We start from the raw sequence: 13,678 nt of genomic DNA on the forward strand, positions 1-13,678 counted from the left end.
ACCAGTCTGAGTGGAGGGGACAAGCAAGGTACGACGAAGGGCAAAAGAAATGCACAATGTGCGTAAGGTTATAGTGCAGAGGAGAAAACAAAACAGAAAGGGGATAGAGTTATGATGCAGAGTCCAGAAGTTTCTTTCTGATTATCATTGAAATGGCCGAGTTGATGCGACTCTGATAGAAAGAGAGAGAGAGAGAGAGAGAGAGAGAGAGAGAGAGAGACCAACCTGTTAGTGATTAGGTTAGTAGGTACCTGTTGAAAGTACTGTAGCGATGCTGTGCGCTGTCTGGTCGGTACCGTTTACCGACTTCTTGATGCAAGCCCAAGATAAATAAGTACCTGGCCCAAGAAGAAGAAAAGTGAGTCGAGTCGATGATGAGATTGCAGTTGTTGACAACTGAAACCAACGGAGTATGTATGATAACGCAAAATCAATGTCAGACACAAGAAGCCGTAAGTTAGTACATAATATCCATGGAATGGAAATGAAGCAAGGCCTGGACTCTGGAGCGTCCGCCGATCAATGGATGGCAGGTGGCCAGGTCCAACGGCGTTGCGTACTGGAACTTGAACTCTTCAGGGCCTTTCTAGCGTCATCATCCCAAAGATACGGGACCGTACCAGTAAGAGGTAGCCCAGGTCTGCGTGCACCTCAGGGGAGGGTCCACTGTTAGTCATCAATACCCAGATACTTCCAACTACACATGTCGATGTCACAGGGTAAAGTAGCTCTTTATCAAACGGATATCTGGTTCATCAGCGTCATTCATTCAATGACGGCCTTATTATCCAGTATAACAACCATCCAGAGTATCACCCAGTTGCAAATATGAAACTTTCTAACTCAGGGACAAAATCTCTGGTCTTTGGCTTGGGAATTTGGGACAAAGGCCTGTCAGTCAGTCTTTTATTAACCATAACCATTACTTGCTTGGCCTTGGCCTTGACGCACTGCGCGAGAACCGTGCTGAATGGCGCAAACAGGGACCCTTTGTTGTTCACATTGACTTAAACTAGCTGCTATGTTAGTAGCAGCAGCAGAGGACGAATGCGATAATTGATAACGACACGAGGGTTGAGCCACCTGGCTCCAAGTGCTTGCATAAAGGACGAGAACCAAACCAAAGAAAAGTATGGGAATAGGGGTTAGAGAATGGGACGACGATCCGCTCGTCAGATCCGATTGTTCTCAGTGCGTGCGTTGCTTTGTTGTAAGGGTATGCTTGTCCCTTGACTTCGCTTCACTGGTGGTGTCGTATATCAGATCGTGACATGTCCGATTGGACTCATTCAGTTCCCGTCTGGTCTTGATTGCCTCGCCTTGCAAGTTGCAGCGCATTGAGAGCCCGTCTAGCCCGTCCATTTGGTGATCCAGAACGGGTCGGGGGGCTTTTTTGCAAGTAGCTCTCTCTGGTCCATGCCCTTGGCCCCCTAGGCCAAAGGTATATTAATATTCAAACTTCAAAGCTCTCGCTTAACAAGGGGATCTGCTTTACAAGCGTCGAGTGCTTTGATGCCAATGCAAATTGTGACACACGCGTGACCACTGGCCACTGCGGATTGACGAAGATCTTTGTGTGATATGTTTCAACCTCCTCTGGCTCGCTCTCGGAGATTCGAATAAAGAAACAAAACCCCTTCACCTAAGACGGCCACCGACTATTTTGAGTGCTGGGTGCGACGTTCCGAAGCAGGGAAACATCAACAAGAACAAAACATGTTTGTTGGCATCTGCCGAGTCTCTCGAGTCCCTGTTGCACTGCGACAATATGGTTAGTCCGAATATTATCATTACTCTCTGAGTCTGAGTTTCTGATAAACAACACAACAGCCCTGTGATAAACGGTGACTGGGGAGACACGCGCGGACACAAATCTCGGAATCACTCATCCCAGCACCCGCTCGCTAGTATAGGAACTTACCGACATCAACACTGAAGCTTCAGCCCAGGGATATTACTTTGACCAAGGGCTCCCTGCTCAAGTTTATGCAGTGGAGATCAGCCTCGTGAACTTGTCACATATTGTATGCCCTTAACAGACCTCCAGCTGCAGCTCTGCAGGCTCTGTCACGCCTGTCAATTTCAGCTTGACAATGCTCCTGTCGCAATCGCATGTTTGGGGCTCCAACTTATCAACATGGGACGAGGGGAATATGCAGCTTATCTGCCTGTCTCACCTGCACGAAGGCGCTTTCGTTAAATTGCATATTCTCATCATACGTGATTCAGACTGAGACATGAGCTGCGTTCAGCATGTTATCCATCGATCTGCGCGGTCTCGTGGCTTGAAGAGGGTTATCCAGCCCAATTATTTCCTTTTGCCGAGTTCGCTTCAGGTGATGTTTTGTGAGTCCCATCTCTGAATAATATCGATAAGCGTGGAATTTCCATAAACCCTTAATAGGATCGGATCGCCCTCTATATAAGAACCAATCTTTTTGCATTGCCAAGCTATCGTCGGCGTAGCATTCGGGGAACCTCAACGGGGAACAGCTGTGAAATGTATGTATATGTAGCTAGTATGCCACACTTTCACGCCACAGCCAATTAGTTGTCTCCCCTCTTTAACGTCAAGTGTTCTCGATGATTAGAGAAACGATGACATTATAAGCCTGTTCATGAAACCTCAAGATATGTCTACTTGGGAATTGAGGGCTTCGACAACTTTGCGCCATCAACTACAGCTTTTACAGACCATCAGAATGATCGTCAAGTAATCCGCGTCTGATTATATACAGATTTAAGTTAGGTTTTACTGTAGTTCGTTCCTTTGTGTAGAGTTTGGTCTTGGCCAAGCTAAGCATTAACTAAGAAGCCGTTGAAGCATAATTTGACCCTGCATCTCGGCCTGCCTCCCACATCTTTCTTCTGCTAGATCTACAACTAACGCAGTTTCTCTCTGCAGCTAAGCCTTGGTAATCAATAGCTTGTAGATACTCCGCATCTTCGGCAAACATCTCACCTTCAGAGTCAGAGTCATCACATTCATCACATCACAGTCTCGAGATGGCGCTAAACCCAAATGGAGAGTAACGGACCTGTCATCCGTCCATCATCGGGGCGCGAGATGTCCGCAATCCGGGGCGCCGTAAGTGGGTACGAAGATGTTGAAAAAGAGTCGGTTTGGATCCATCTTCCCAGACTTTGACCTCTCTTGAAATGATATGAACACTCGGGCCTGAAGAGTCCGCCAAACAAAGCACCGACTGTCAATTGCTGGCCATGGGGTTGCTAAGATGGCCTCACAAGGACAAGCCGCCGGTTCTGCTCAAGGTGCGGTCCTCGGCTGGTCTCATCGTCACCACATGTTCCTTTGCCATCTTCACTGTAAGTCGCCAGTTGCTCTTCAGCTCTGACAAGCCAATTGAATAATATGGCCCTAGGACATCTTTCTGTATGGTGTTATCGTTCCCATACTTCCATTCTCTCTTCAGGATCGAATTGGTATCCGCACAAACCGGGTGCAGTACTGGGTCTCCATAGCATTGGCCGTGTTTGGTGCTGCACTCTTGGCTGGCTCTCGTATGTGCACAGTCCTCACTTGAAGTGGTAGTATATAACTTATGGTGACTATATCAGCCGTCTGGGGTTATCTGGCCGACCGAATCCACAACCGCCGGATGCCTATGCTTATAGGACTTATTGTACTGTGTGGTGCTACTGTTTTCCTATGCGTAGGTCGCACGCTTGCTCTCTTCATGATCGGCCGTGCTCTGCAAGGAATATCTGCCGCACTAACATGGACTGTCGGTCTTGCGCTTGTCGTCGATACTGTCGACAAGGAGCATATCGGCAAAGCCATGGGTTGGATTAGCACAGCTTGCAGTCTGGGCATCTTGGTTGCACCTCTACTGGGAGGTCTCGTATATGGAAAGGGAGGTTACTACTCCGTTTTCGCCATGTGCTTTGGCCTTCTCGCCGTTGACATTGCCTTGCGTCTCATCATCATCGAGGTCAAGGATGCCAAAAGGTGGCTTGATTGGGCGGAACCTATAACCGTGGCAGACCCAGAAGGTGCCGTGACGGAGGAACCAAATATCGAGAAGAACAAAGACAACATCGCTCATCAAACAGATGGGCAGGCCAAGGACGTATCAGACCCATCACGATCACCTATCAAGACACTCGTTAAGCTCCTGGGGCAGCCTCGATTCCTGGCAGCTCTGTGGGGAACCTTCGTTCAGGCACTTATCAACACGGCGCTCGAAAGTACTCTTCCCCTTCTCACACACGACATATTTGGCTGGGACTCGATTGGGGCAGGACTGATATTCCTCCCGGTCATTCTGCCATCATTTCTGGGACCTGTGGTTGGCATGGTTGGCGATCGATACGGGCCTAAGTGGCTCGCTTCGTTCGGCTTCCTCTTCGCCACACCATTTGTCGTATGTCTGAGGTTCGTCGACGAGAATACGATTCAAGACAAGATCCTTCTCTGCGGGCTCTTGGCTGGTGTGGGCATCACAACCGCGTGCATCTTCGGGCCCCTGATGGCTGAGATCACTTGGTCCGTCCAGGGCAAGGACGGGAATGAAGGTGCGGGGCAGATTGCTCAAGCGTATGGCCTCTACAACATGGCATACTCGGGAGGATCTCTGGTAGGACCTATAATGGGCGGAATGGTCAAGGACAGCGCTGGTTGGGCAACTGTCGGATGGAGTCTGGGTATAGTAGTGTTCGTGTCCGCCATTCCAACTGTTTTGTATACGGGCGGGCCACTGAAGGTCAAGAAGCTTAGAGGTTGGGGGAGACAAAACTCGGCTGAAGCCTAAATAATCCACAAACAGAATACAATTATTGTAGGTTCAAGATTGAGGCTACATATATTAGTACCTTACCTATATATAAAAGTATACGTAGTCCTCGACTGCCCGAATTGGATGTCTCGGACACCGCGGGCGACATCAATGGAAGCTAAGCCTAAAGGGAACAGCTGTTCATTTAGGTTCCATCCATGGCAGGCAGCTTCAATATTGCACAGTCAGACTCATGATGATTTAATCAATCTTCTCTCGACAACATTATCTGGACTTCGTTTTTCTTGTTGATATACTTGCATCGGAATTCTGTGATTCACTTTCTGCAAAACGTAAAACCTGATTATCGTCGTTATTCTACTTCTATTATCCCAAATTCTCGTGCGTTTCCCAGAAACAAGCACTCTTTATACATAATCACACATCATGGAGGAGCAGCAACAAATTGATGAGCTCCTTGAACGCTATCTCAGCCTGCTGGACGAATACAGCCGACTCCGCCAGAGTCTATCTCGGATCCAATCTGATGTCTTTCACAATATCGCCCGCGCTAATTTCGCCGGCGAGAGAGGCATGAGGTACGGTCAAGATCACTACGATGAACGGATGCAAGCAACACGCCTTCTTGCTATTGAGCAGGATGCTAGCCAGAGCCCAACATTCTCAATCTCTCCTGTTCCCGAAGAAGATAATGTAGCACATAAGGAAGAAACCTCCTCAGCTGAGAAGTCTGATGATGCATCAACAACAGAGGCCAAAGAAGCCAGCAGCCCTGAAGAAAAGAAGCGAAAACAGAACAGGAACCCTCTACAATGGTTTGGGCTATTCGCGCCTATGCCTCTCCGAACGGCACAAACACATTCCGTGAAAGCAGTAGAGGAAGTTATCCCAAGGCTTGTTTCTGTCAACGCTGAAATGCTGCATGTGGAAATTGAGGTGCGACGAGCGAGGAAACGACGTGCTAAAGCGGAGGCAGCTGAAAAGAAGACAGGCCAAACTGCCGGAGCGACGCAGCCACAGAGCACAGCAGTTTGAACGCCTTCATATTGATACTACATCTGCCATATATGGTCATGCTCGGGTACATCAACTATTCCCAGTGCCCCCACAGGTTGTTTAGACTCTCGGCCAGAGTCGGATGAGCATAAACAGCTGCTTCCAAATCCCACCACTTCAAATTACCCATCATAGCAGTTTGTACAATCGACATGATTTCACCACCTTCCAAACCCAAACATGTGAACCCCAAGATCTCACCGGTTTTTGCATCCACAGTCGCCTTCATCATACCACGTGGCTCTGCTGTCTCCAGCGCCCTTGCAACATAACTCATAGGCATCGTGGCAGTCTTCACTTCCCTTGAACTGTTGGCGAGGTCTCTAGCGTGGAGCCCAACATGGCCAAGCTGTGGGTCGGTGTACATGACATAAGGAGTCAGAACTCGTGAGATCGACGCCTTTGTCGTAGGCATGGCTGGAGTTGTGGATGACATAGCTTCTGGAATGAGGTTGGTGCGGATAATGCGGGAATCATCGTAGGACATGTGTGTGAAAGCAGCACCTCCGTGGCAGTCTCCTATGGCGTAGATATCTGAAGCCGTGCTCTGGAGTTTGTCGTCGACAATAATGTGGCCTCTAGGAGTCGTCTTGATGCCAACTTTGGAGAGGTTTAGGCTATCTGTGTTGGGCACTCGGCCTGTTGCCAGCAGAAGATGTGTTCCGGAAACTTCTGTCTCCCCTCCTGGGGTCTTGATGCTCACTGCGAAAGGTGTCTTTGTGTCCTTGGCAGCTGAGATCGAGCTCACTGTGCTCGAAAGATGAACCGTGATTCCATCCTGTTGAAGGATATCCAGGAGACACTTCGCCACGTCAGTGTCTTCTCGGGGCACAAGCTGCTTGGCCCTTTGAATAACAGTCACTTCAGAGCCCAAGCGGCGAAAGAGCTGCCCAAACTCAAGGCCGATATACCCGCCGCCCAACACAACAAGACGCTGTGGAACCTCACCCAGTTCCATGATAGTAGTCGAGTTGAGTACTCGTGCTGGGTCAACATCGTCGAGACCTTTGATATCTGGCCTCAGTGGCCTCTCACCGACGTTGATGAAAATCTGATCGGCGCTGACCTCTTTCTCGCCTCCATTGCTCAACAAAACTTTAAATTTCTTCTCACCAACAAAGCTACCATCGCCCATGATCACATCGACACCTGCTGCATTCAAACCTCTGACACTGCCGGCGTTCCACTGCTCCACGATTTCGCGCTTGCGCTGCCTTACCCGAGCCATGTCGATCTCAACCTTACCGTTTCCTCCGTGTACACCATAGTCTTTACCACGTTTGGCCATGTAGGCTGCTCTTCCAGAGGCGATCATGGTCTTTGTAGGCGTGCATCCCACGTTGACGCAAGTGCCGCCCAGAGCCGTGCGCTCAATCACGGCCGTTTTGCGACCAGCATTGGCGAAGGCTTTGGCGACTGGGTTGCCACTCTGACCGGAGCCGAGGACGATAACGTCGTAGCGGGTAGCCATTGTATGAAGATGTTGGCGCTTGAGAAACTGACTGATGGAAGTTGGACGCGATAGGCCAACGAGACGATTCATGAACAAAGATTATCAATTGAGATTCGATTCCATCAGGACTTAGAGACCAGCTAAATAGAGTGTATAGATAGAAGCCTCTTATACGAGGCACCGTCGTTCAACGCCATGTAAGCGGGTGGCTTATTCATCTCTTACAACGCAACGCCCAAGTTTCGTCAGCGTGACTGATGAAGTTACTGTTGGCCAAAGGGGATGCCGCAGTCTCGTGAGGGGTAGGACAGAACACCATGATGTACTTAACCGCTTGACGTATTGACATAAGCACTATCTATTCCACATAACATTTAGCTCTGAGCGTTGTGTCAAGATTAGACCACCCGAAAAGCTACCCCGTAGTTGTCATCATTCCTGCGTTAACGAACCCAATGTAGCGAGAACATCTTCTAACATTTCCCTCTCCGGGTTATCATGGTTGACTTGCTTAGCAAGTTGAGACGCAATCCCATGGATAGCAGCAATAGAATGCTTGTATCTCTGCCGCATGCCCCGGTTCGCCACCCCCAGCACCGAACAGCAAAGTTGCAAAGAGGAGATTACTGCCTCCTGTACCTGGGGTGATAGCTCTGAATCAGGGATATCCCATGCTGCTACTGAAGTGATGAGATCCATCCAAGCTTCAGGAACACCATTGGATTCTTGCTCAACTATTGGAAGTAGAATTCGAACGATGTCTGTAGCCCGAGCGGCCTCCTGCTCTCCGCAAGTCCGTGAGGCATGCTGCAGGATAGAGTTCAGATCGTGAGTAAGAATTATCCAACCTTCGTTGGCGAGCAACAGCTCGCGACCTTGGGGTAGCGTAGTCACACCCTCTAGAGCCACGAGGACAGGAGATCGGAAGTCGAGTTTATGTTGAGAGCTGGATTTGTAAAGATCCATAAACATATCCATTAAACCAGTAGCCTCCTTCCGCAGGATATCATTCTCCTCTTCCCGCAGCCAGAGCGCCAATGCTCGCACAGCTGAAAGTATGAACATATCATCGTCAGCGTTATCTCTCATTGAGTCCCAAGCGAGCGTGTGGTGGGCTCCAGTTGATGTATCTGTCGTGCCAGTTCGAGCGTCTGGATGTAGTCCCATGGCTCCGGCAACAGAAGCATCCCATCGATCGCGAAGATACTCCGCTGTGAGCGACATTGTCTCGGAAATGCCCTTACGAAGCTTAAGGAGGTTCTCGGGGGTCATGAAGAAGGTTTCTATGGACTCATCTTCCAAACACTGCACGAGGTATCCAATGAAGATTGAGATGACGTCGAATGCAGAAGTGAGGCGTGTTGAGATTTTGGGATACTCGGGCTTGTTTAGCTGTTCTAGAAGAGTGGGAGCCGAAGAGCGAATATCGATGAGTAGGAGGTTGATGAGTAGGTATGAGAAGGCCTTGTCATCCTTTTTGTCATCGATAAACACCAACTTTGGTGCCTCGGACGGGAAAGCTTGGAGTATCGAGGCTGTGGCATTGGTATATGCCGCTCGGGCTTCAGGTGCTGGCCTACTTGTGACGAGGTTTTGAACATAGATAACGACTGCCTTGAGCCACCTGGGATGCTGAGGAAGGATCTGGAGCAAATTGGTTAGATGATTCTCTTGGAGAAGGCGTGGAAAACGCACAGAAGAGTTGGCATGCCGAAGAAAGTAACCAAGGAACTCTAGAAGCGTGACAGCATCAGTTCCAGTGAATGACGAGACTAGACTCTGAATCGTGTCGTCAATCTGCCTCGCCAGCGTCGCGGGATCTTCAGTGGTTGTCATGGAATTGAGCCATGCAAAGCAAAAGATGTCCAGAACCTGTGCATGGCTAGGAGCAATCTCGGTAAGGGAGCTAAAGTCTTCCACCTTGATAAACTCTTGTGCTCCTTGCTGTGAGCTTGCTAGTGTATGTAGCAGTTGAAGTATTAGCCTTGTGGTATCTTCAGAGCTGAGACAGTCATTAGTTTGCTGGTTTGGCCTTCCGAGGCTTCATACCTGTAGAGAACTGCATTGACGAGCAAGGGGATCCTGTTGATGAATTTGGCATCACTCTTGGCCTGGTCGGGAAGAAGAATGGAGAAAATGTACAGGACAGATACAGCCAAATCCAACATGTCTTTTGAATTCTGGGTCGAAGGCTTTGAGCCTGTGCGCAGTAGTCGGTCGAGGAACTTGGGTGAGAGACTGGACCATAGGCCCTGAACTGTTTGCTCATCTTGGCGGAGTTGTTCTGAGGTGTCGAGAAGAGATTTTAGGAGGGCCAGTCCAACAAATCTTTGGGTATCATCTTTGGCCTTGAGAAGTGACTGTATCTTGTTGATGTCTGTAGGTTGAGAAGCAGTACTTGTTGTATTCTCAGCCATCTTGGTCTCTACCTATTTTGTAGTAATGAGTTGAGTTCGAAATACCGACTGAGCTGTAGTTTCCGTACGTCGACTGCAACAAGATCGAGTTTCTTGATGAAGATGAAGACTTGGTTGTATATGAGAATAGTTGCTAACTACCTAAGATGAGAAGAGCACATGTACATGTAAGGTCAATATTAATGGACTTGACTTGCAACAACTCTGTTGGGTCCCACTATTCTATAAATTCCCCTCCGTGCCTTGGTAGATGAATGAATTCTAGAAACCTCCAACATTTAGACCATAGAAGGGGCCATATGAACGAATTTATTTTGACGATAAATAAATCCTAATTATCACCGAGACCTGAGCATATCGTTTCGTAGTATCATATACTGCTAGTCTATTGTGAATCTTGCATAAATAAGTGTTTCAAGGCAAGGACAATGAAAGCCAAGATCTTCGCGAGACCAGGAAATTGGTTTAGGTAGTAATTAAACTTGAGCCTCAAAAATGCAACTCGAGACAATAATAGCCCAGAATGTTTCAATATTTCTTGAGACTCTTGCTTGTCTCAGCTATAAACAACCTAAACCACCCGACACCATCTAAGTTACTGATGCATTGGATCCAATGTTTTCAGCTGGTCGAGTCGACGTTTTAGGCAATACAAACCCTACAACAGCCAACCAGACCAACTGTAGCCATTCCGTGTCCTCCACTGAACTCTCCGAGTCAATAGCGCACTTGAAATGGACACCAACAACCTCGTATCTAACTTTATCTCGACTCTCCCTTTCAAACCTCTCACAAACCAAAGACTCTGTGCCAGCTGTGAGCTCTTACACCGCATGATCACAATGTCATGAGCCGCATCATGTCTGGAGCGTCTCAAAACGACCCCTACGCCTTCGCTTCCGCTTCTGCCTCTGCTTCCGCCGCTTCGTCCTCATCGCATACTCCAAACTCCAATGCCGACGATCGCGACGAGCTCGATTTCCTTCACGACGACGCCAGCGATGACAGCGGCCGGGGAAGGTCTCGCGACCGAGATCATGTGCTCGGCGACGATCCGCTTCAGAGCAATCTGGGTGCGCCCATGACCTTTAAACGCAGACAGGGGCCCTCGTTCTGGTCTGCGCCCTCTCGACTTCTCTCCGCCATCACAGGTTCACGACCGCATGCCTCCTCGAGAGGACCGTCTCCAGCTGTTTATCCAAGCTCTAATACCCCCCCGCGCCCTGAGACTGTCATATTCAACGAAGCTTCCAAGGATGGTGTGCCACATGATTGGTATGTCGAGGGACCAGGGCGTCGAGTCGGTTACGAGGATCTTACGGCCATCGATTGGATCTTCGAATACACAAAAGAGCGCCAGAGGTTGCGCATGCTATACTCGAGTGCGTCTGGGGTTATAGGTTATGTGCGACGCCTCATTGATGCCAGCCAAGTCTGGATCGTCCTGCTCTTGACGGGTATGCTTGTAGGCACTGTTGCTGCTGTCATCAACGTCACGACCGATTGGCTTGGAGATTTGAAGGAAGGATACTGCGCCAGTGGTCCAGAGGGAGGTCATTTTTACCTAAACAAGGCCTTCTGCTGTTATGGCTATGACCAAGGCTCCAAATGCGACGGTTGGAAGACTTGGGGCGACGCCCTGGGAGTCCATTCAAAAGGTGGCAAGTGGTTCGTCGAGTATTTCTTCTTCATTTCTTTCGCGGTATGTACACTCGACGGAACCCCGTAGCTTCTAATACCTCATATGGCTAACAATTGGAAGATGCTGTTTGCATATGTCGCAGCCCTTCTCGTCCAAGAATATGCCATCTACGCAAAACACAGTGGTATTCCAGAAATCAAGACTGTTCTGGGGGGCTTCGTTATTCGACGGTTCCTTGGACTCTGGACACTCATCATCAAGTCTCTTGGTCTTGTTAGTCAAGTCAAGCCTATACTGCTTTACCAGCTCGTTGCTGACACCATCACAGGCTCTTGCTGTTGCATCAGGCATGTGGTTGGGCAAAGAAGGCCCCCTAATTCATGTTGCTTGCTGTTGCGCCAACGTATTTACGAAATTGTTCCGCAACATCAATGACAATGAAGGTAGAGAGCTTCCCTATGATGCAGTCGGTTTTCATCAGCTAACGCTATTAGCCCGCAAACGTGAGGTTCTTTCGGCTGCTGCCGCTTCAGGTGTCTCAGTTGCATTTGGTTCCCCCATCGGTGGTGTCTTATTCAGTCTCGAGGTCAGTTATGCTTAGCCCCAGGCTTACAACCAACACTAACATACCAACTCTTTACAGACTTTGTCTTATTACTTTCCAGACAAGACGATGTGGCAGAGCTTTGTCTGTGCCATGACTGCTGCAGTCGTTCTTCAGGCTTTCGACCCCTTTCGATCTGGCAAGCTTGTCTTGTATCAGGTTCACTACAGCATTGGATGGCATGGCTTCGAGCTGCTCCCCTACGCCATACTAGGCGTCATGGGTGTAAGTCCAACATCAAGTACGGACAGAACAAGTAACTAACAGTGTTTCCTCTCCAGGGCATACATGGCGGTCTCTTCATAAGACTCAACATGGCTATTGCTCGGTGGAAGAAATCGAACCGATGGATTCCAGGCCCTATCGTCCAAGTTCTCATCGTGGCCTTCTTCACAGCCCTCATCAACTACCCCAACTTCTACATGAAGGTGCAGACGACTGAGCTCGTCTCCAACCTCTTTTCAGAATGCTCACAGGTTCTTGACGACCCCATCGGCCTCTGTAGAACAGGAGCTGCTTCGGCCAGGACCATTGTTCTCCTAGTCTTTGCATCTGTATTGGGCTTCTTCCTCGCCGCTGTCACATTCGGTCTCCAGATTCCCGCCGGAATCATTCTCCCTTCTATGGCCATAGGTGCCTTGACAGGCCGCGCTGTCGGTATCATCATGGAGATTTGGGTTACCAATCACCCTGGATTCTTCTTATTTGGCTCATGCGAACCTGATATACCCTGCGTCACACCAGGGACATACGCCATCGTCGGAGCAGCAGCATCTCTTGCTGGAGTAACCCGCTTGACCGTCTCTATTGTCGTCATCATGTTTGAGCTCACGGGCGCCCTCACCTATGTTCTCCCCATTATGATCGCTGTCATGATATCAAAGTGGGTGGGCGATGCTTTCTCTCGTCGCGGTATCTACGAATCGTGGATTCACTTCAACGAGTATCCCTTTCTCGACAATAGTGAGAACAACGAATCTATTCCTGACATCCCAGCTTCTCAAGTCATGACTCGCATCGAGGATCTTGTAGTTCTTACTGCCACAGGTCACACCATCGCATCTCTCGCCACTATCCTCGAGATGCACCCATACCGCGGTTTCCCTGTCATATCAGATCCCCGAGAAGCCATTCTTCTTGGATATATCTCTCGTGCCGAGCTGGCATATAATCTCTCGGCCTCAACGCAAGCGCCTCGTTTGCTGCCCCCTGAGACTGAAGCCTTTTTCTCTCACCAGCCCATGGCAGATCCACGTACGACCCTGGATCTTCGCCCCTGGATGGACCAAACACCGCTTACCCGGGCTTCGCATACAAGTCTTCACCTTGTCGCTACATATTTCCAAAAGCTCGGCCTGAGATATCTTCTCTTCAGCGATCGCGGTGTTCTACAGGGCTTGTTGACGAAGAAGGACGTCTGGTATGTCCTCAATGGTGCCGAAGAGACACGCCGCACTATGGGTCTGGCACCCGGCGGTGCTAGTCATGAGACTGGCGTTACAGACAGGATAGCAGATGACAATGGCGGCGGTGAAAGTAGTGGATTATTACAAGGCGATGGTGCCGATGATGGGGATAGCATACAAGGGGAAGAACCAATGTTATAAAAGGAGCCTGTAGATTTAATGCTGGGTCATATATGATTGATCGTGGGTATATTGGTTTTGATCATATAGACGGGTTTGCTATTCTTGATAGGCTATCAATATATCTATATATATATCTGTGTGTTCGCAATTCCACGCTTCG

The 13,678-nt window shown here is 49.1% G+C and overlaps 5 protein-coding genes across 5 annotated transcripts; 3 read left to right on the forward strand and 2 right to left on the reverse strand.

The window, feature by feature from the left end:
* Positions 1 to 3,222: 3,222 nt before the first annotated feature.
* FTJAE_11254 (vesicular amine transporter) lies at positions 3,223 to 4,772 on the forward strand (the record flags this gene model as incomplete). The annotated part of the gene is made up of 3 exons (XM_037344178.1): positions 3,223 to 3,327; positions 3,384 to 3,522; positions 3,580 to 4,772. The coding sequence occupies 3 exons, from the start codon at positions 3,223 to 3,225 to the stop codon at positions 4,770 to 4,772; spliced, it is 1,437 nt and encodes a 478-aa protein (XP_037201686.1).
* A 411-nt stretch (positions 4,773 to 5,183) lies between these two features.
* On the forward strand, positions 5,184 to 5,792 carry FTJAE_11255 (vacuolar ATPase assembly VMA22; the record flags this gene model as incomplete). Its single annotated transcript, XM_037344179.1, has 1 exon — positions 5,184 to 5,792. One exon carries the CDS (start codon positions 5,184 to 5,186, stop codon positions 5,790 to 5,792), a length of 609 nt encoding a protein of 202 aa, XP_037201687.1.
* A 55-nt stretch (positions 5,793 to 5,847) lies between these two features.
* FTJAE_11256 (Mercuric reductase) lies at positions 5,848 to 7,284 on the reverse strand (the record flags this gene model as incomplete). The annotated part of the gene is made up of 1 exon (XM_037344180.1): positions 5,848 to 7,284. The coding sequence occupies one exon, from the start codon at positions 7,282 to 7,284 to the stop codon at positions 5,848 to 5,850; it is 1,437 nt and encodes a 478-aa protein (XP_037201688.1).
* Positions 7,285 to 7,698: 414 nt separating this feature from the next.
* On the reverse strand, positions 7,699 to 9,683 carry FTJAE_11257 (uncharacterized protein; the record flags this gene model as incomplete). Its single annotated transcript, XM_037344181.1, has 3 exons — positions 7,699 to 8,910; positions 8,962 to 9,268; positions 9,316 to 9,683. The coding sequence occupies 3 exons, from the start codon at positions 9,681 to 9,683 to the stop codon at positions 7,699 to 7,701; spliced, it is 1,887 nt and encodes a 628-aa protein (XP_037201689.1).
* Positions 9,684 to 10,542: 859 nt separating this feature from the next.
* Positions 10,543 to 13,536, forward strand: FTJAE_11258 (chloride channel 3; the record flags this gene model as incomplete). The annotated part of the gene is made up of 5 exons (XM_037344182.1): positions 10,543 to 11,385; positions 11,446 to 11,598; positions 11,654 to 11,911; positions 11,969 to 12,154; positions 12,211 to 13,536. The coding sequence occupies 5 exons, from the start codon at positions 10,543 to 10,545 to the stop codon at positions 13,534 to 13,536; spliced, it is 2,766 nt and encodes a 921-aa protein (XP_037201690.1).
* Between the last annotated feature and the right edge of the window lie 142 nt (positions 13,537 to 13,678).

This window comes from Fusarium tjaetaba (genome assembly GCF_013396195.1).
Source record: "Fusarium tjaetaba strain NRRL 66243 chromosome Unknown NRRL66243_c0000277, whole genome shotgun sequence".
Taxonomy (NCBI): Eukaryota; Fungi; Ascomycota; class Sordariomycetes; order Hypocreales; family Nectriaceae; genus Fusarium; species Fusarium tjaetaba.